The 20,340-nt window shown below is 46.0% G+C and overlaps 1 protein-coding gene across 1 annotated transcript in view; it reads left to right on the top strand.

Annotated features, from left to right (window-relative positions):
- AFAP1L1 (actin filament associated protein 1 like 1) overlaps positions 1-20,340 on the top strand; it is a 70,365-nt gene that overhangs the window by 35,335 nt on the left and 14,690 nt on the right. Inside the window, exons 2-8 of the mRNA XM_081900038.1 lie at positions 8,064-8,192; positions 11,141-11,224; positions 12,248-12,345; positions 14,181-14,292; positions 15,987-16,085; positions 17,809-18,020; positions 18,968-19,147. Coding sequence (XP_081756164.1) covers positions 8,064-8,192; positions 11,141-11,224; positions 12,248-12,345; positions 14,181-14,292; positions 15,987-16,085; positions 17,809-18,020; positions 18,968-19,147 — 914 coding nt within the window. The remainder of the gene's footprint in view (positions 1-8,063; positions 8,193-11,140; positions 11,225-12,247; positions 12,346-14,180; positions 14,293-15,986; positions 16,086-17,808; positions 18,021-18,967; positions 19,148-20,340) is intronic.

Raw genomic sequence — 20,340 nt, 5'->3', positions numbered from 1 at the left:
GAACACATTCATATTGCCTAAATAAAACGTCTGTTAAGAGTGAGGCTGCAATTTATTAGCATTTCGGAGCTTCAGTAAACACGGAAAGCCCTTAAAAGCATTATTTTTTGTGTTAATTGATATAATGTATATGAAGGTCTTTGAACATTCTAAAGGCAGAATAGGTGCTAAATATTGCTGCATTTGAAGCGCATAATTTCTAACCCAGATCAAGGTTGAATAGTATATGTTGGTGGTTACTTGCAAGAACTTGGTTGGGAGATGAAAAGGATTAATAAATGATGTCAGCCTTTATTGTGGGTTTATAGTATATGTATTGAATAAACCTTTGTTCTTATGGACCTTTCTGAAGGGACCATGCATGTGTATGTGCAGGTTGTTCCAATGTACAGCTTGTGGGGTATGTTCAGTGCTGATCTCATGCACTGATGGTACTGCTTGGCAATGAGAGCTTATAGCCATGCACATTAGGTGCACTTTTTCTGTTAACCCTGTTCTCCACTCATATCCCTTTCCTTCTCCCCACCTGCTTCACATTCCAGTATTCCTGAAACCCAGTGTTGGTGACACTAGGTGAAACCCCACACTGGAGCTGCCCAGATCCCTTTGCTTTGTATCCACCTAAGCTGAAAATCTCATATTTAGATTGGCCCCGCCGAGGGAGGAGGAAACAGAAGGCTTGTGAAGATAAAAGCGCATCAGCGGAGGTGGCAGGAAAAGGCTTATGATGCTTGCATCCTGAACATGCTGTGAACTGGGATTAGGAACCTGTTCCCAGCAACGGGAGACCTAGAATTTGTGGATACAAATTGTGAGCTGGGGGACAAGACGAAAGCTGAGGGGTACCTGGATATATCTAGTGGTACCTCTAGTTACGAACTTAATTTGTTCTGGAGGTCCATTCTTAACCTGAAAGTGTTCTTAACTAGAGGCGTGCTTTCGCTCTTGCTGCTGCTGTGCCGCCAGCACACGATTTTCGTTCTCATCCTGGGGCAAAGTTCTCAACTCAAGGTAACTCTTCCAGGTTAGTGGAGTTTGTAACCTGAGGTGTTTGTAACTCGAGGTACCACTGTACTTGGTTTTCATATGAGTATCCACTATTGAAATATGGTGCTTTGTCCTTTATATAACACATACAGAGAGAAAGAGCTACATCCACATGGTAGAATCCCATGCTCAAAGGGAGCACATGACAACGTGGACTATGTGGACAGGGCCACTCATGCGGGAAAGGTCATTCAGACGTGCATATGAAGCCAGTGGGGGTTTAGATGTAGCCTAGCATAGAGGTAGGGGGTGGGAATACTGAGTAATAATAAATAATTCCCTTTTAGCATGTAGGGTGGAATCCAACATAGTGCTGTGGTGAAGGTTCCATCAGCACAGGGATTTCTCTTTGGGAAAGCCAGTGTGGTGTAGTGGTTAAGAGCGGTAGTCTCCTAATCTGGGGAACCGGGTTCGCGGCTCCGCTCCTCCACATGCAGCTGCTGGGTGACCTTGGGCCAGTCACACTTCCTTGAAGTCTCTCAGCCCCACTCACCTCACAGAGTGTTTGTTGTGGGGGGGGAAGGGAAAGGAGAATGTTAGCCGCTTTGAGACTCCTGAAGGGGAGTGAAAGGCGGGATATCAAATCCAAACTCTTCTTCTTCTTCTTCTCCTTCTCTTTGCACAATGGAACAGTCTCCTTCTGTCCTCCTCTTCCCCGTGTGCCCCCTAAATCTGTTCCAGGGGCTCTCCTATTCCTCTGTAGCACCTTTGGGGAGCCTGCAGGGTGAGGAGGGGGAACAGTCCCATTGTGGAAGCAGAAATTGTTGCACTGACAGAACTCCTTAATAGAATACTACCCCTAGCATTTAGCAGTTTGCGACCCAAAATTCCATCAAGGCTTTCTGTTTTAGACCTTGCTCAGGAATGAGATGGGAAAGGCTCTTGGCTATTTGGGATTACACAAAAATATGTGCTAAAATAATGAAGATGGGGGCAGACCGAAAGAGAGGGAGGCATGTTCATTGTCCTTGAACAAAATGAGTCCACCTGTTTCATAGGGGTTGCTGTTCCCACAAATGTGTTCCAGGGTCTGTTTTTATCTCCCAAGACAGTCCACACTCTGGGAAAAACACGTGGGCTCCATTATGAAAAGGCCTGTGTTGTGCCCTCCTTGAGGATAATGGAAAGCAGCACAACATGAGTGAATAGTTTTGCAGGGTGTGGGTTCACTTGCCGCTCACAAGACATATATTCACAAGAGGACTGAAGTTCTTTTGTTCTTCTGATGTTTGTATGGAAATGTGCACGGTGTTTCTGAACAACCCACCTTACTAGCCATCCCCAACAGTCAGCAGTTTGGAATTCACCTTGCGGCCAATGCTGCTGAGAGCTTGCTCCCCGTGGCAAGAATTTGCCTTATAAAAACCTGGAGCGTTGCGGGGAAGCTACCTGAGTCAGATTGTGACTCACAGCAAAGCTTCTGTGGCTCATGCTTGTTGCTGATGCAGAATCTCTGCATGCTAACTATAGCGCTGAAATGAAGGACCTCTTCCTCAGCAGATGGCTGCCAGAGTATGGAGTCAACCTCTGTTCAGCTTCCAGCTGCAAGCTGACTGGCCACATACCCATTGCAAAAAGAAAAAAAGGAAATAAACAAAATCCATCATCCAAAAATGAGGACAGAGGAGGACTCTGATTTGCACAAAGATTGCATTTGCTAACTTATTTCTATAGATGCAAGTGTAGAAATAAATTACTATAACTTAAATAGAACTACAATACATTTCTCCATTGAGGGGAAGGCGGTGACTCAATTGGCTGCTCAGTCAGCTGGCCAGCTGCTAACTATTGATGGCCAACTTCATGGCCCCTGATCTCCCTACTTATAGTTCTTTGTCTTCAAATTGAACTTCAACAAAGGAATTCAATTAGAGGACTGCCATTTGTGCTACTTATCAAATTCTCACTTTGCACATTGGAGCAGTGGTGCATTGCTTAGACCTGAATGACTGGATATCTGGGTAAGGCCAAGGCTTTACACAACAAGCAAACTTTCCTCATGAAACTGGCTTCTGTATTGCAAAGTGCCCTCAAGTATAAAAAGGGGGCTTGTGTATCCAAACAGTTTTTGGGATGTGCCGGGGAGTTCTGTGGCAACTGCTTATCCCTGACTTGTGGCCACAGTGTATCCCAGAGTGTTTGGAGATGCTCTCCATCCCATAATACATACTAACCCTGTCCCCCTCCCCCCATGGTAGAACAATGGCTTCTGTTGTCCCCTGGGACACTCAGTAGGCCCTTGGTTGCAATTAGGACCGCATCACATCCTCTTTATGGCAAATGCATGTTATAAATTATGAATCTTGGCTTACAGGAAGCCTTGGGGCTGTGCACTTCCAGTATCCTCGTAATGACACTGAAGAAGGGGATAAAGATAGATTATCAGGATATATCATCCAACTCCAAAGGGTTTGCTCTGTGCTTTGTGGGCCTGGAGGTTGGAAGATTTTAGAGAAACCTGAGTGAGTGATCTTGCCTAATGGCTTGATGCAGTTCTCTCTTGTTCTTCTCTTTAACTAAATCCAAGCACCTGCTAGCCATCAGGAATTAAAACCAAGCGTTTGCCTCCTGTGCTGGATAGAAATAAAGGCTCGATAGAGTGTTCCAGGAATGAGGAATGAATTATTAGAAGAAAGTGTAACGCTCCCACTTCCACTCAGCCTAAATCAAGCACTTCTAAGTCCCATTAAACTCCACCCATGTTAAGCATGTTTGTGGCTCTCCCATGCTGAAATCACTCATTTTGACTGAGTGATGCCCCAATTTTGTAACAATTCTTGCTTCATAAAATGCGTGTTGCAATCCCATAAGGTGGGATACGCACCCTGTCTTCTTTACCTTTTTGTAAAAAATAATAAAAATGAGGACATATGTCTGTCTTCTTCCTCTGGCAGTCGGCAAACAGTTGCCTGCTTGTGGACCTCTGGTGTGGAATAGTGTGTGATGCTTGAGCCTTAAGGCTGTTCTAAGAATACTGAGTGTAATTGCCTTAATGCCTTGGACAACAAGAACCAAAGAGAGCAGAATTAGGGGAATGAGGCATCTCTTAGGGCCTGTCCACACTTCTGCTTGTGCTGTGCCTAGAATGCGCTTTTCCACTTGCCCTGCTCCTTTCCAAGGGAAAACCCACTCTTTAGCAATAGATCGGAGCAAATGGCAATTGCTCTTCCTCCGACTGAGCACTAAAGACCGGTTTTCCTAGGGGAGAAGCAGCGGGACAAGAAAAAGTGTGGATAAGCCCTGGATGAGGATGTCTGTGAGAGCATCTTTTTTAAAAATGAAGGTTTTATTTAAGCAGAGAAGGGTCAGCATGACCACAGCCATGGATTGCAAAATTGCTTTTTAAATTAAAATGGCAAAAAAGGCTTATCAAGATTAGCATTTATTTTCTGCATTAAGAAAATAACAATGGGATGGAATGTGCAAGCTGGGAGTGTGTGAGAAGAACATGTATAAATGCAGGCCAGTGTTGTAAGATTCTCCCTATTGAATAATATAACAAGTGTCTCTGAAACCAGTACTGTATCCCTGAAAAATTATACTACCTCTCCCAACTCTGGCATTTCTTCTCTTCTGGACTCATTTTGCTGCGTACCTGTCTTCAGCGAGTTTGCTAGCAATCTATTTAGCTAATTTGTGAAGCGTTTGGTATAAAAAGCATCTGGATAGTGCATGGTGCTGTTCAAATAATCTCAAAGAAACAGATGAGTATCTTGCTGCCGAGCTATTCAAATATTCAGAAGTAGAGGGCCTCATAATGCATCAAGAGTTCATTAGGCAATGAGCCAGCTGCTTAGTAGATTGCATAGCAGTAGATAATATATGTAATACCATCCGTCTGAATAGTGTTGGGGATGTGAGGAGACAAAAGCCACTGAGAAGAGGGCCCTGTTGGCATGAGAGATTGTGCTCTGGAGAAATTACCATATTTTTAGCCCTATAGGGCGCACCGGCCCATAGGACACACCTCGTTTTTTTGGGGGGGGAAATGAATAAAAAAAATGATTCCCCCCCCCCAGCCGTGGGGCTGGGGCGGGGGAAGCCCGAGCTTCCCCTGACCCCAGCCCCCAGAACAGGCTGCTATCCGCAAGCCTAGGGAGCCCGGCAGCAACTCCCACTGGGCTTGCAAGGCTTGTGGATAGCTTCCTGAAGCCTGGAGAGCAAGAGGGGTCGGTGCGCACTGACCCCTCTCGCTCTCCAAGCTTCAGCGAAAGCCTGCATTCGCCCCATAGGACACACACACATTTCCCCTTCATTTTTGGAGGGGAAAAAGTGCGTCCTATAGGGCGAAAAATACGGTACCCAGCTCCTTCCTCAGTAGCTTCTTCCCTGGGGTAGTGATGCAGTGCAGTGATAAACAGACTTAGCTATGAATCAGGAACTCCCAGGTTTGAATCTCTGCTCTGCTCTGCACTCACAAGCAAGCAACTTGATCAGCTTACTTCCTCACCCCACCCTTCTGCAACAAGGGGAATAATAACTTACCTTTCAGGGTTCTTGTAAGGATTACAAATAGATGGTGCAAATGGAAGGGTTTTGGTGCTATCCAAATGTCTATTACTACCATCATTGTTATCATCTGCTTGCATTCCATGCAGCATTTGGAGCCTTGAGGAGTCACATATAGTAACCTGCAATGGAAAGGACAACCCACAATCCTGTTATTACTCAGTGAATGTTCAGCATCCTGGGAATCTCTGTTTTGTTTTCATGTTTAAGTTTTTGGCCCTTTGGAATTGCAAAGTTAGGCTTGAGATGCCAAAATTTCCACTAACAAGGGCTTTAGTGGCCTGCAACCCCTCGATTCTTTGACTGGCAGAAGCAAATAGTCTGCTTCATTGGTACATTTTATGCAAGCCATTGGTTTTCTTGAGTCAGGCAGAATACACTATATACAAAGCCCTCCTTTTCATAGCAGTTGCTGTCTGTATTGCAGATGGTGACCGTTTTCTCTTTTGGAATGTTATTGCCTGAATTCATCAGCAGCCTTTCCAAACAAGCTGATTTCCCATCAAAGGGCTGGCTTTTAAAAGTGGAAAGGTATTTCTTAACTATGATGGGAGAGATGCACTTTATACCACTTTCTAAGGATGAGGCGACTTCTCTTAAACAACACCCTCGTGTGCAGCTGGGTGTCAAGTTAAAACAAGTTGAGCTGTTTAAGAAATTTAATTGTAGCCTGGTTTTATTCTTTGTCTGAAACTGCTTCCCTCCACCACTGCTGCAAAACATTTATAAAACGGTGCTGTTTAATTTTGGGTTAACTATGTTGTGTACTGTAGTTTGCATGTTGTTCCCACGGGATGTTCAAAAGAGCAAGTGAGCCCTGGCTGAGTGCATAGTCAGTCATCATTGAGCCAGGGAACATTATTTGGAAGAGCCTTTTAAAAGGAATGTGATAGTTAAAGGATGCAAGTTGTCAGAGCAGTGAAGAGGGCACCACAAGAGAATGTGCCACTGCATGGAGCTTGGCAGTCTTGCAGAATTATCTTCGGGAGATTGCTTTCCCCCATCCTACGTTCAGGGGCTGGCTCTTGAGATTGGAGCATGTAAATGTGATCCTTGAGGAGAGCTAGTTTGTACAAAGCATGCAAAAGCAGTGCTCTCAGGCTGTGGTGACTGCTCTGATGAGGGAGTGACCCTTCCATGAAAATAGGGAGACCTGAGGCACCTCTTCATATGCACCTACCTTGAGGTGATAGCCCCATAATGCATCAGAATGAAATTATATCCCTGCCTCACCAAATGGAAGCTTCTTGTGTTGAGATTAAAGTGAGCGTTTACCTCTTTAAAGCTCCCTCCACCAGCAAAGCAAATATCTTGTCGTTGGGAGGTGTTTTGCCCCTAGCATTCCACATCCCAAGCAGAATCATTGCTACATTAATAGTACTAATGGTAGTAACAGTACTAGTACTTGTGGTCACCTAACATAGGCCAGACTTATGCTAATATTGGGTAGAGGACCTCTGAAAATCAGAGGGTTGGGGATCTCTATCAGACCAGTCTTTCAAAACATTTAACTGCTGTGTATGCTCAGTTGCTTTTTTTAAAAAAAGTCCATCTCTGATCTTGTTCCCCCTGCCCACCATGGTTTATATTTGATATAAGATCCTTTTCTGGAGATAGTATCCATATTTTGATATGAGCTGAGTAAGGCTGCAGTGACTGCGCCTCATGCTCTGTTCATCCAGCAACCCAGGTCCCTCTTCGCTGCCTGACAAAGGGCAAAATCAGAATAAGGTTGACTGAAGCAGATGGAATAAGAGAAAGAGAATGAGAGAACGCCCTGTGGAAAAGGAGTAGGAAGTGCTTTGGTTGTAGCCTCTCTCAGTGTGCTAAAGGGTATAGACAGGCACCTTCTCCAGGTGAGGAGGCCATGAGGAACTGACAATTCTCTTCCCAAGTATCATGGAATTTGTCGCTTCTCCCTCTCCCTGCTCACCTTGGTACACTTGATCCGGCCCATCTTTTATATTCCATATGGTGCTGATGGAAACAGCAGGAATCTAACTTGGAGTTTGCCAACCCTTTGGAGCCAGTAGGCACCTTTGGAATTTTGAGAGCGTGCTGCGGTTACTAGTCACAAAATGGTAGTATATAACACAAAATGACTGCCACGTCTAAGGGAGCCGAAAAAGAAACAGGAACACAACATCATGTGTGTGTGCTCCCTGTCAGACCACCGTCAATGGAAAATGAACTTCTACACTACCGCACTCACTTACAGAGAGAAGCTTTTTGCCACTGCTCCTCTGTTCACAAAAGAAGGGAGGGAGGGTTGTCCAATCCTGACATCTAATGAATTGTGGGCATGTTTAAGGAGCCATGTTCAGTGTGGGAGAAGGCAGTGCAAACAGGAAGAGCAAACTGCCTCTTGTGCTTGGTGGATTTTTTAATGGATAATTACTAAGATCTTTTCCGGGTGCCATAGGTAGAACGTGTGGGCACGCTGGGGCCCATGGGTGCTGAGCTGGTGATCCCTATCCTAATTCGATTCTCTCCTTTTCTGCCTACAGTTTTGGATCAGCTCCTCCCTGAGCTCAACGTACTGCTCAAGCTCTTGGACCACGAATACTTGAGCTCCACCACAATGGAGAAGAAAACAGCCGTCTCAAATATTTTGCAGAAGCTGCAGCCCCCTGCAGGTCAGAAAGCCCTTGCTGCCGTCTCTCACCCCTGCCCATCAGGCTGACCCCTTTTCTTCCTTTATTTGTTCTTTGTGTGATTCCTCAGGCTGAGGCAACCTTAAGGCAGTGTTTCCCAACCTTGTGCCTCCAGCTGTTTTTGAACTACAATTCCCATCATCCCTTGCCACTGGTCTTGCTAGGCAGGGATGATGGGAGTTGTAGTTCAAAAACAGCTGGAGGCACAAGGTTGGGAAACACTGCCTTAAGGTACATTACACCTCTCCGCCTGCTGCATTGTGGCACGTCCCTGGCTCCTGACATGCCTGCACATGCTTTTGTTTGTGCAGGGCTCCTCTCTTTCAGTGTGAGGGAATGACAAGGGTGGACCTCAAAAATTATCCCGCTTGATTTGACTCCAGTAGCGACAGCCACAAGTTGTATAGCCAGCAAGGCCTGTTTCTTGCCCTTTTTTAAAAAAAATGTCCCTGCCGTCAGGATCTGAAGGGCTTCTAAAGAGGCAAAAAAGTTAAGTTAAGGCTGTGTCATCTCGTACTTATTCATGAAAAATGACCTGAAGACTTTCTCTTAGCATGGAAGGAGATGCTGGTTTAGGGGCAATTAAGATCTTCCCCAGCTGCTACTGGACAGCAGTTGCAATAAATACAAAACAAAAGAGCATGTGTGTGTTTTTCCTCATGAAGTAAATGGCAGCTTTGGAGGAATGAGCAGTCTACCTCCAGGGAATCAGCATTGGGATGGGGCAGGTGTAGATTAAACCCTATTCCCCCAGTGCCACAGTTTTGATCCAAATTGCCTCTGCCCACATCAATGAGTAGTTTTTATGTTTTGTTTTAAAAAATAGTAGTAACAGCCTTTTCATTGATCTCCCACAGCTCATTTGGTTTGGCCCTATAAAGTGAGCTGAAGATGTGCCATATGTACACTCTGCATTTTCACAGGTGGAACCCACATGCCATTGTGCCTCCTTTATATAAACCTGGAGTGGGGATTCTCTGGTCCTCTGGATGTTGTTGGGCTATCACTCCCATCTTCCCTGACCATTGGCCAGTTGGGCTGGGGCTGATGCAAGTTGGAGTCGTGTGATACCTGGAGCGCCACAGGTTCCCCACACCTGATATAAACAAGCAAAGAGAGAAAGAGTAACTACACCCCCCCATCTCCAAACTAAAGCAGTTTTTCTTTTTCCTGCACTTTACCCTTGTTTCATGCTTCCTGCACCTGCTGTCCTCCACAGCAGCTCCTGGGTCACCCGCGTCACATCTGCTGTGTGTCCCATAGTCATTCTTCATAACGCTGCTGTACTTTGTCCTTTTATTGCTAGAGGTACGTGACTCCCTCTGGTGGAGCGTTCCATTGAGAAGGAGTCCTCCAGCTGACCTTGAGGAGCAGAGAAAAATAGGCATTAAACAATAGCTGGCAAGAGCTGAGCATTGTGTTCTTTGATTTATTTGCGACCTATGGATTCACCCAAACTTTCTCAATATTTGGGATAGCTCACTGTGCAGGGCAGGTGAAATGGCAGGCTTCTGAAGATTGAAATGTCCCCACCTTGACTTTTTAGTGTTCCTTATCTTCTAAGGCAGCTGTAGCACATTTACCTTTAAGGAAGCCACTGAATAAATTCCATCCCCAGGAGATGGGGCGGGGGTACCTAACAAGTGCCACATGGAGTGGGTGTATGTATGTCAGTTCAGCAGGCACCTGTAGCTCTTAAGCCTGCAGGCAATGTGAATAGTGATATTTGGCCACGCTGTAGCTGGACAGGAATTGCCCTGTGTTTCCTGTGGAAATGTGTGTTTCCAGTAGCCTTCCTGCTGGCTGATTTCTGCTGAGAGATGAAATTTCCATGGGAAGAGCCAAAGGCTTGTATTCTCTCCTTGGGAAGCCACTCGATTATCCCCTCTGCAAGACCCAGAACACAATGATTCTGTGGGGTAGTCAGCTCTGAAAGAAGAGGATGGCTTCTCCATTTTGCTTTGCTCCTCTCAGACAACAGTTATTTCCTCTATTGTTTCTGAATCTTCATGTGCGGGTGGGAAATAATCCCCACCCCTCTTCTCTCTCTCTCTCTCTCTATATATATATATATAAGCACTACCAATTTAAGTTGGCTAAAGTTCAGGATGTTAATAGCTGCTTTGAGGGGGAGCCAATCACTTTCATTGAGCTTGGAAAAGAAGTGCAAAATTCATGTGGCATGAGATAGTGTTACAGAGCGTGTAAGATGTGATTGGTAAATTCAGTCAAAAAACCCTCTATTTTTTGTTCTGGTAAATTTGGCGTTGAACTAAGGCTGGTTACATACAAAAGCATATCTTAAGAACATTTTTCTCCTCAAAGAATTCTAGGCACAGTAGTCTGTTAAGGGTTGCTGACAATTGTAGCTCTGTGAGGGGTAAACTATAGTGCCCAGAATTCTTTGAGGGAAAGAATGTGCTTTAAAGGTATAGTATGAATGCAGCCCAAAACTACTTTTTTTTTGTGAGTCAGACCCAGCTTAACAGGAAGGGGTTGAGAACCTGCACTTCTGCATCATTGGCATTTCGCCTCTTGGTTTTCAAACTGTTCTGGAGTAACTTGGCATTCCTTAGAAGCTTACTGGGCTTCCTCCATGAGAAGACCTCTACTGAGATGAGAGCTTTCCTGGAAGGTTTCAATCTTGCTGCTTCTGGTTGTCTCCCTAAAAAAGGTGCAGCTGTAAAAGAATGTTGATATGTGCAAAGATCTTTCCAGTTTCTTGCAGATCAGCGGTGAGACCCAATAGGCACCTTGCATGAACCGAATGTGCCTTAGAACACTTCTCAGAATCCTCTGTGACATGCAAAAATTCCATGCCAGACATGCTGATCTAGGAAGGATTCCTCGAAGCATGAGTTCCCACTGGTTTAGCTCATGGTCTGATGCAATCATTCCTGTTGATGGCAATATCCTTTCTGACTTTGCAGGGAAGGAAATGAGCTACATGTATGTGAATACAGCGACCTTGCATAATGGCACAAGCTTTGTGGAGTCACTCTTTGAAGGGTTTGGTATGTACAGTGAACTGCTCCAACCTACTGCTGCTTGCCCAGAGCTTCCCTGCCTTTTATGCCTGTTTGGCCCACAGCTGTCTGGATTAGCTGGTTACAAGTCCAAGCCCGGCACAACAACTCTGTGGCCCTTGGCAGTGTCCTGTTCTTTGCATGATTCCCTAAACTCAAGGTGCTTCCCTCCACCTTTCCTCCTAACAATCCTTGCAGGAGAAATCCATGAAGAACAGAGAAGGACCCATGAGTAAAAAGCTAATCCTTTGCAGTTGAAGGGGCCCTACCATCCCTCTCTGGTTATCAGCTTTTCTTGAATTCAAAGATACCTGTGATTCAATATCACCCTAGTATTCAGCAACCTGGGGGCTTGTGCAGACATATTTTGCAACATGTCTATTAAGAAGATATCTGTGAAAAATTCACAAAATATATTAATAAGTGGTTGGCATTAAATCCATCCTTACATTTAACATGCACTTAAAAGGGGGGGATAGCAGCCATGGGGTGGGTGGGGTCATTAGCAGCAGGCAGGGAATAGTTTTAACTCTTCATAAAATCAATCACTCATCGGAAGCTAATAATTCCATTGGAAGGAAATCCTCCATTGGCAGCTAGTTTTAGCTAAGTAGGTCACACCCATTCAAGGACCCTCAAATTATAATTCCCCAAAATGCCTAGATAGACAGAGCATCAGGGTAGAGGGGTCAACTGCACAATTGTATAAACCTCATCCCAGAATGTGGCTGTTCTTCCTGACTTAACACTTTCTCCTTGACCGTGTCCCCTCTTTGGGTCTGTCCCCAAACCTTCTAATTTTCCCCATACCCCATAGTGGTTCAGGAGCAAGGGGATAAACAATTCCACTGCCCTGTACCATTGTGGGCACAGATGTTAGCATCTGTAATTCCTTTGGGCAGTGGGAGGGAGGGAGGGATGTCCATAGGGGCTCTGTAATGCAACACAGAGATTGCATGTGAGGTTTGATGGCGGCATTGCTCAGTGACTGTCTTCCAACCTTCCTACCAGACTGCAACCTAGGCAATCTTCAGGACATGCAAGAGGATGATGGGGAGGTGAAAGAAGGCATTAACTTGGAACTTTCAAGGAGCCAGCCTGCTAAAACAGTAAGTCCTTGCAACCCTCAGTTTTCCACTGCTGAACCTAGGAAGCTGCCTCATACAGAGTCAGACCATTTGTCCATCTTGTTCAATATATCTGTGGCCCTAACAGGCTGAAGTTCTCCAGGGTTTTAGGTCAGGGAAACTTTTCCAGTCCTGCCTGTAGGTGCTGGAGAGTGAATTTGAAATATTTTGCATGCAAATCATATGCTCTACCGCTAACCTATTCCACTTTAGGCTCTAATGATACTGTGACTGGTTATGGCAGAGCACTTGATATCTGGAGGGGAACTACAAAGAACACCTTGCTAAGGTTCTGCATAATACAGCTTACCATGGAGGAAAGCTGTGTTGACATTCATTTCAGTTTTCTTAATGTTGTTTCCAGTGCTGCAGTTAGCAGGAACAGATCAGTAAGGAAGGGAGACTTACATTTTTGTGCCATCTTCTCCTCCCATATGCATTCCATGGATAAAAATCCTAGCTGTGCATTTGATCTTTGCCCATCCCCTTTCAGAAATGCACCTGATCTACATTGAGACCTGGGTGCAGTCACTGGAGGACACAAGGTGAGGCTGGAGACCAACAAGAAGTTTTCTTCTTGTTGTTTTTCTGGAGAGCTGAAGGCATTCTGAAAGAGGCATTGCTACTTGTGGTATGTTCCCTCATCCCACTCTTGCCTCCGAGGAACAGATTTGTCAGCATCTTGTATTGTTTTAAACAAACCTGTTTGGCCAGAAGCAATAGTGGGACAAAAGAAGTGTGTCTGTGCAACAACTGCACGATGAGGAGGGCAGCCTCTGTCAAACCACTACTAACTTTTTAAAAAAAGAGAATTGTCTGTCTCCAGTCTAAGAGAAGGCTTGGTGGCAATTTGCCATGTCTGGGAGAGAGGAGGTGGCGGAGAAAGAACAGAAGTTGCCCATCCGTTGTCCGAATGGGAGTGGTTCTCTGAAAGCAAGCCATGCATAGGGTTGTTTCCAACAAAGTGCTACTCGGAGTAAACCCATTGAAATCAATGGGTTTAGTCAGGTCTAGTAATTTCAGTGGACCTATTACAATTTTGGCTAATATTGGATACAATCCATAATTATATTCCTGTGCTCCCAGTTCAGTGCTCTTAAGTCAGGAATAGGCAGAAGGTAGCACCAGAAATACCTGGTGATTTTTAAATTTTACTTATTTATTAAATTTGTATACCTCATTTGATGGTCTCAGGTATTTGTATACCTCATTTGATGGTCTCAGGGTGATTCACAAAATATATAATTTCCAATAGATCAGCAAGGATTTCTGACTTTCAGTTGTTTAACAACAAAATGACTCCCATTCCCTCAAATAGACTGCTGAAATAAAGTAAGCTCAGGGTAACTGGGAACGGGTGTTTGCATAGAAGCATGTTGTGCTCAGCTCAGTTTTGATACTAAAAACAGATTCCCCTTCTCAGCAGCTGCTCATTCTAACTACATGTCTTTGGCACCTGGCTCAAGTCGGTAGATCTTGGGATTCCAGTAAAATGCAGAGCAGATCGTGCAAGCCTGTCCCTGGTTTGAGTCACAGACAGACCCATCACAAAGACCCACAATGAAGGCTGTGCTTTGGGGAGGACAAGGCTGTGTTCCACCTTTGCTGTGTGAGGCACTGTGCCTCACAAATGCCAGCTGTTAGGAATCACAAGAGGAGAGCGCTGCAGCACTTGGGCTCTGCTTGTGAGATTCCCATAGGCATCTGATTTGTCTGTGTGAGAACAGAATACTGGACTGCATGGGCATACCCAGTTGCCAGATTTATAACACCACAGACCTCTCCAGGTCATCCATGCTACCTCTTCCCTCTCACAGGTATCTAGGGAGCCACCTCCACCATTGCCCACCACTCCTCCTCCGGAAGATTATTATGAGGAAGCCCTGCCACTGGGCCCAGGCAAAGCCCCCGAGTACATCACATCCCACAGTAAGTCTAATTGGGAGCTGGAGAGAGAGAGAGAGAAAGCCAGCCAGCTGTCTGGGTCCTGGCATGGCTTTGTGTGCTGGCACTCCCATATCGACCTAGGAAAACAAAGGCTCCTCCCAGGTGTCTGACAAGTGACAGGCTTATAATTTATAGGCCCCAGGGAGGGAAATGGCACTGGGGAGGGGGGCCGGGCTGTCACACTCCCTTTTCCTGCTTCCCTGCCCTCTCCACCCCCAGACTCTCAGATGTCACAAGCAGTTGTTTGCTCAGACTTGCCTGGAAATGTGTCACTAAACCCTGAGTGGCAGGAATGTGAAAGGCCTGAGCAATCTCTCTCTCCACCTGTTAGGTTAGAGAAAAGCAGAGAAATCAACTTAGCACCTGCTCTTGTTTCCCTTGCCTCTGATAGAAGACTGAGCCTGGGGCAGATTGACTATGAAACTAATGAAGTTTCAGGATTTCTCATCCTGGAGGGCCCCCAGAAGCAACTTTAGTCCACCTTACTGAAAAGTTTTGGGTCTAGTAGACCCAATTTTTGAGCTGCGTAACTCAAATGAATTAACTTTTTACTGCATATATTTCAGCAATCCCACATACGTTGTAAAGGTGTGGGGATCTGTGGTGGAACAACCCCATTAAAGAAGATAGCAGTGGTTGCCCAGACCTTGTTGCTGGTTGCAAATGAGCCCCCATAACAGTTCAAGATTCAGGGTCCCCAAAATGTAGACCCCTCACTGTACTGGGCCCTAAGTTATTCTCCCAAGGAATGGACAGAAAATTAGGCGATTACTTGTGTGCCTCGTGGCATCAAAACCACCAGCAATGTCAAGAATGGGTGAGGCCTGCCATGCAGTACTCTGAGAGAAAAATTGCCCCTGGCAAAGTCCAGAAGAAAACAAGAAGGAGATGTTCTGGAGGGGAGGGACGTTCTTTCTTTAGGAGTGTTTTGTGCCCCAGTGGGGTGTAAGGAAAAACCAGACAGAAGGGATTAGAACTGAGTTCTCATTCACCCTGTGTGTGGATGAGGGATATGTGTTGGAGGGCGTGTCAGGAAGCAGAGCACTTTTTCCAAGCAGAAGCCATTAAATGTATCATTCAGCACCCCATACGTGATGCCCCTTCTTCTGTGGGTGGGGTTCTGGTGTCTGGTGGCCATTTGGGAAATGGCGAAGGAGAGCCACGGACACTGCTTCCATTTTTTCCCCTCAGAGTCCTGTTGCCTCCTAATCCCATTGCCTGCCTTTTTTCTATCTTCATTGGAGGTAAAGGCTGTCCTGTGTAACCTTCTCGAAGTTGATTGGCTTATTTCAGTACTGCCTTCCAATAAAATCTTCCTCACTGCCTTTGTGCCACAGAAGGAACAGACACAGTGGAAACCTCTGGGGCTCATCCACACTTGCATTTGTCCCATGATTTCAAGGCACGGGTCCAAGAATTATTTCTTTTATCTCACCACTTCCCCCAGGAAAACCTGCTGTTTAGCACTGAGTCAGAACAAACATCCCTCAGGTTTTCTGATTCAGCAGTCAACAGCGGGTTTTCCCAGGGAAAGTGGTGGGATAAAATAAAACTCTCTTGGACCTGTGCCTAGAAATCACAGGGCAAACAGAATAAAGCACCGGACAAACAGAAGTGTGGGTGAGCTGTGTGTGTGTTCATGCAATGGTCTAATGTGTCATCTGCTTCTTCTACAGATAGCTCCAGTCCCCCCAACTCCATAGAGGATGGGTATTATGAAGATGCAGATAGCAACTACCCCCTTACCAGAATAAATGGAGAACAGAAAAACTCTTGTAAGTAGTGCTGCAAAGACATGTGTTGTATAGCCACAGGTGGAACGGGACACTTGGGCTAAGCCCTTGACTCTGTGAATGGGGAAGAATGCAGGAAGTCAAGGTGTAGGAACCTCTGACTTCAATGTGGCTCCACATTGGACAGTGCCTCTGGCCCTGTGCATCACTGGTGTGTGGTCCCCAAAAGATTGCCCGTGATGAAAAGGTTGGCCCTCTGGATGAAAAAGATCACACACACACACACACACACACACACACACAGACCTATGGTACGGCTGAGCAAATTGTCCATTAATGTGGACTACTATATACAGTGTTGCAGGTTATATGCTTAGGTTTGGTGCATACAACTTTCAATACGGTAAGCCCACAACTTGTGCTTGCTTTACTTACATGATCACAACATTACACAGATGGGGACGGGGGAGATAAATAAATTGAGAGCTGGGAAAACCCACCATTCTCCATTCTCCATTTATTAATTCTGCCCCCCCACCCCGCCCATGCACCCAGCAGATTTTCCTCATTTACTGAGCTTTGGGAAAGCCCCAGAGCCCCTCGCACCACCTTCCCAAAGCCAGGTAAGCAGGGTCCTGGGATTTGGGAAGGAGGCGCAAGGGCTCTGGAAGCTGCTGGAGCCCTCTGACTGCCTTCCCAAAGCTCAGTAAGCATGGGGGCTGAGAAGGTTGCAAGAGGACCCTGGGAAGATTTAAGGGACCCCCTGCAACCTTCCCACATCCTGATAAGCAGCCCTCTCTGCTTTGCAGGGGATAATTCTGGGGTTTCCTGACTTTGTACAATTTTGCTGTTGCACGTGGATCCTGAAACCAAGTCCTTGCATAGTGGTAGGCACACTCTATTCCTGTTTAGGAACTGTTGCCTGCACCTTGCAGTGTAGAAACTTGCTCTTGAAATATTACCGCTGGGGTTAGGGTGCCTCAGGGACCACGCTGGACCAATGGATCTGATATTTGCAGCACTTACTCTTAAGAGCCTTTATGAAAAAGCATGCCCAATTTTTAAAAAGCTGCTACTCCCAATGAAGCTCCATCTCACAGAAAGCTTTGGGATTTTCTAGAGTCTGCATAATAGTGAAAGCCTTTCCCACAGCCCACTAAAATGGCTTCAGTCAGGGTTTATCTTAATTTGCAGGAAATGTAAAGAACAGCTATCACTGCATTGAGCTTTAGATTACAGAAATAATATGAACTGGTATATTTACTGTGACCTGAAACACAACGCATTTATAAGTAGCTTGCCCACCACCACCACCAAAAACAAAGTAACTTGGAAAATGCAGTAGAAAGCCCAATCTTTAGTAAATTCAGAACATAGCTTGTAAGGAGAAGAAATAGACTTCAGAGTATTTGAGGCATGATAGCAAGCTTGTGCCTATGTAGTTCATGGGAAACTGGCTTCAGTGGAGGTAGAACGTAGGGCAACAAACTGGATCTCTGCAATTTAACATGCCTTGTAAGAACTCAGCATTGATATAGTTGCCCTATTGAGATCCATAAATGCTAGCTTGGGAGTTGGAGCAGCCTGTCAGTGTCATAGGCAGGCTTGGAAAGAAGCCAAAGGAAATGTTAGAACCGTCTGCGTTCCAGAAAGTGCCTCCTCTTGCAGAGCTTCCATCTGAAGGAGCGAAGGCATCCACATATAGGATGTTGATGGTGTCGGCAGTGGTACCTTGGGTGATTAAGGGCTCTCTGCTTCCTTGTAGACAATGACTCTGATGCCATGAGCAGCTCCTATGAGTCCTATGATGAGGAGGAAGAGGATGGGAAAGGTCAGAGACTGACACACCAATGGCCGTCAGAGGAAGCTTCCATGAACCTGGTGAAGGACTGCAGGATATGTGCTTTCTTGTTGCGGAAGAAGCGCTTTGGGCAATGGGCCAAGCAGCTGACGGTCATCAAGGACAACAAACTCCTGGTGAGTTGGTGGCTTGTGGAGCACCTGGCCACATGCAGGAAAGCAGGGGAGGTTTCGGGGAGAAAAGTTGGAGAATCCTGCTAATGAGCCAAGGACGCCTGGCAAATCAGTTGACTTTGCATGCATGAGCATGGCTGGGAAAGCCCACTCTCCTTGGGGTCTGGCACTGACTGGTAGAGTTGGCAACTTTGATGAAAAAGGAAGGACTAGTCAACAGATCTACATAGCTGCATAGTTCCTTTTGCTGGCCAAGTCAAAGATATGGTGCACTGTGTATGTCACAGTTTTTGGTTTTTTACACATCCTTTGTCCTTGCAAATAGCTGGTCCATAACTAACAGTATTTGTAGATTTGTTGCAGATTTATATGCCAAGCCCAGTGTGGCCCTTCTTTAAGGTGGTGTTGAAAAGCCCAGGCATGATGCTCCAATTGGTGTTCATTCTCTGAAAGTTTTATTGGGAATTTGAAAAGCACCAGGAGGAAGGGGAGAGTTCAACACTTTCTTGACCTGACATTTTCAAATAATTATGTGGCGTGGGGAAAGCCCCACCGCTACTCTGATTGCTATCAAACCTTTGGAAAAAGGTTTTCCTGATTCCCAGCCCCCTTTAATTCATTAGGGCAACAGGACACATATCTGTATGTAATGACCCAAAGTTAAGTGGGGGGGGGCTGTTTCTTTGAGACTGATAAGATTTCAGCACTTCTGTTTTTTGTTCTGGTTGTAAAAAACCTACGATTCTAAGGCACAGTATTTGGTTAAGCATTGAGAGTTCCCAAGCATTTCTCTTCTTTCCTTTTGTGCACCACCTCCTCCTCCCCACAACGACATGGGACCTTCCCACTGCTTCTTCTCTGTGCTGAGAGGAGCCACGAAAAGTACAAGAAAAGGACCCAACTTGGAAAGAGGGATGAACATTGTGCTTTTTCTATTTTTTTAACATTAGTGTTACAAAAGCTCCAAGCATCGGCAGCCACACCTCGAGGTGCCACTGAGCGTTTGCAACGTTGTCTACGTGCCGAAGGATGGGCGTCGCAAGAAGCATGAGCTGCGCTTCTCCCTGCCGGGCGCTGAGGCCCTGGTGCTGGCCGTGCAGAGCAAAGAGCAGGCCGAGGAGTGGCTGAAGGTACTTCCCTCAACAGCAGGAGAGCTCAGTTCCACACACACCCAATTAAAAAAGAAACACCCCCTCTTTCTGTGCTCCATCAAAACACAAATGCCAACTAATGCCTGTCCATGTGAACAGCCCTCCTGCCCTGACCACTGTAGATCTGGTCAAGTGTATCAGGCCCTGTGGGAAAAGCACTTGTTATCTCTCCAGTGGGGAGGAGGGGGCTTTCCTACTCAGTCTCTTATCACCCTTGCCTGGCTGCAGGAGAGAAATAGCCAGCCAGCAGGGCAGACCCTGACACCCCCTTCCTATAGTCTGGAACTGCAGGGCTGCAGGAAAGGGGCTGTTTTGATTCACACTTGCCCGCCCACCCCCACTCTTTCCTGCCTTTGTTCTGAAGCACTGCAGATTCAGTAGGAAGCTCTGCGAGATGACATCACCAATTCTGCCTGACGGCAGGGTCTGAAAAAGGTGGTGGTTTCAGTGCATAACCAACCTCAGACCTCCAGATATTTTGGGGAGTACAACTCCCATGATCCCTAGCTAACAGGACCAGTGGTCAGGGATGCTGGGAATTGTAGTCTCAAAACATCTGGAGGGCCGAGATTGCTTATGCTTGTTCTTGATGGTAGTGTCTCAGAGAAGCTACTATTCCTGCCTATCCAAAACACAGAGTGGGAGAGGGCTTGTGTGCGTGCGCGCATGTGTATGCCGCATCACTGATACTTGGCATTCTCAGTTGCACTTTCTCTTCCCTCCCCTTGCCCACCTCCAAACCCGTGGCCTTCCAGTTGACTACAACTCCCATCATCCCTGGCTGGTTGGAGATGATGGGAGCTGGAGTCCATTGACATCTGGACGCGGTGTGGTGGCAATTTCTAGCTAACAGATGCTAGTGGTTTAAAACAACATCGTGATAGCCCCATGCTTGTTCATTCTAATGGCTCTCTGCCATGGATACCAGCAGGTGATCTCCATGAAAGACACATAAATTTAACCCCTCCAGCTCAGCTTTGTGGCATAAATGGCGACGCTTTCAATTTGACACACGTCCCTGCTGCCCGCACCTTTCCAGGCTATCTTTTTGGGATTGATGCTTGGATGTTGGGAGATTAAACTGAAAGAAGCACAATGCAACACGTAGGCTAGGTAGTTTATTATAATGGCATTCTGAGTCCAGGGATTGAAAAGGTCTTGTGCATTTTGTG

Source organism: Podarcis melisellensis (genome assembly GCF_964234715.1).
Source record: "Podarcis melisellensis genome assembly, chromosome: 2".
Classification (NCBI taxonomy): domain Eukaryota; kingdom Metazoa; phylum Chordata; class Lepidosauria; order Squamata; family Lacertidae; genus Podarcis; species Podarcis melisellensis.
The sequence above is the reverse complement of the archived record's forward strand: the minus strand, read 5'-3'. Positions and strand labels throughout refer to the sequence as shown.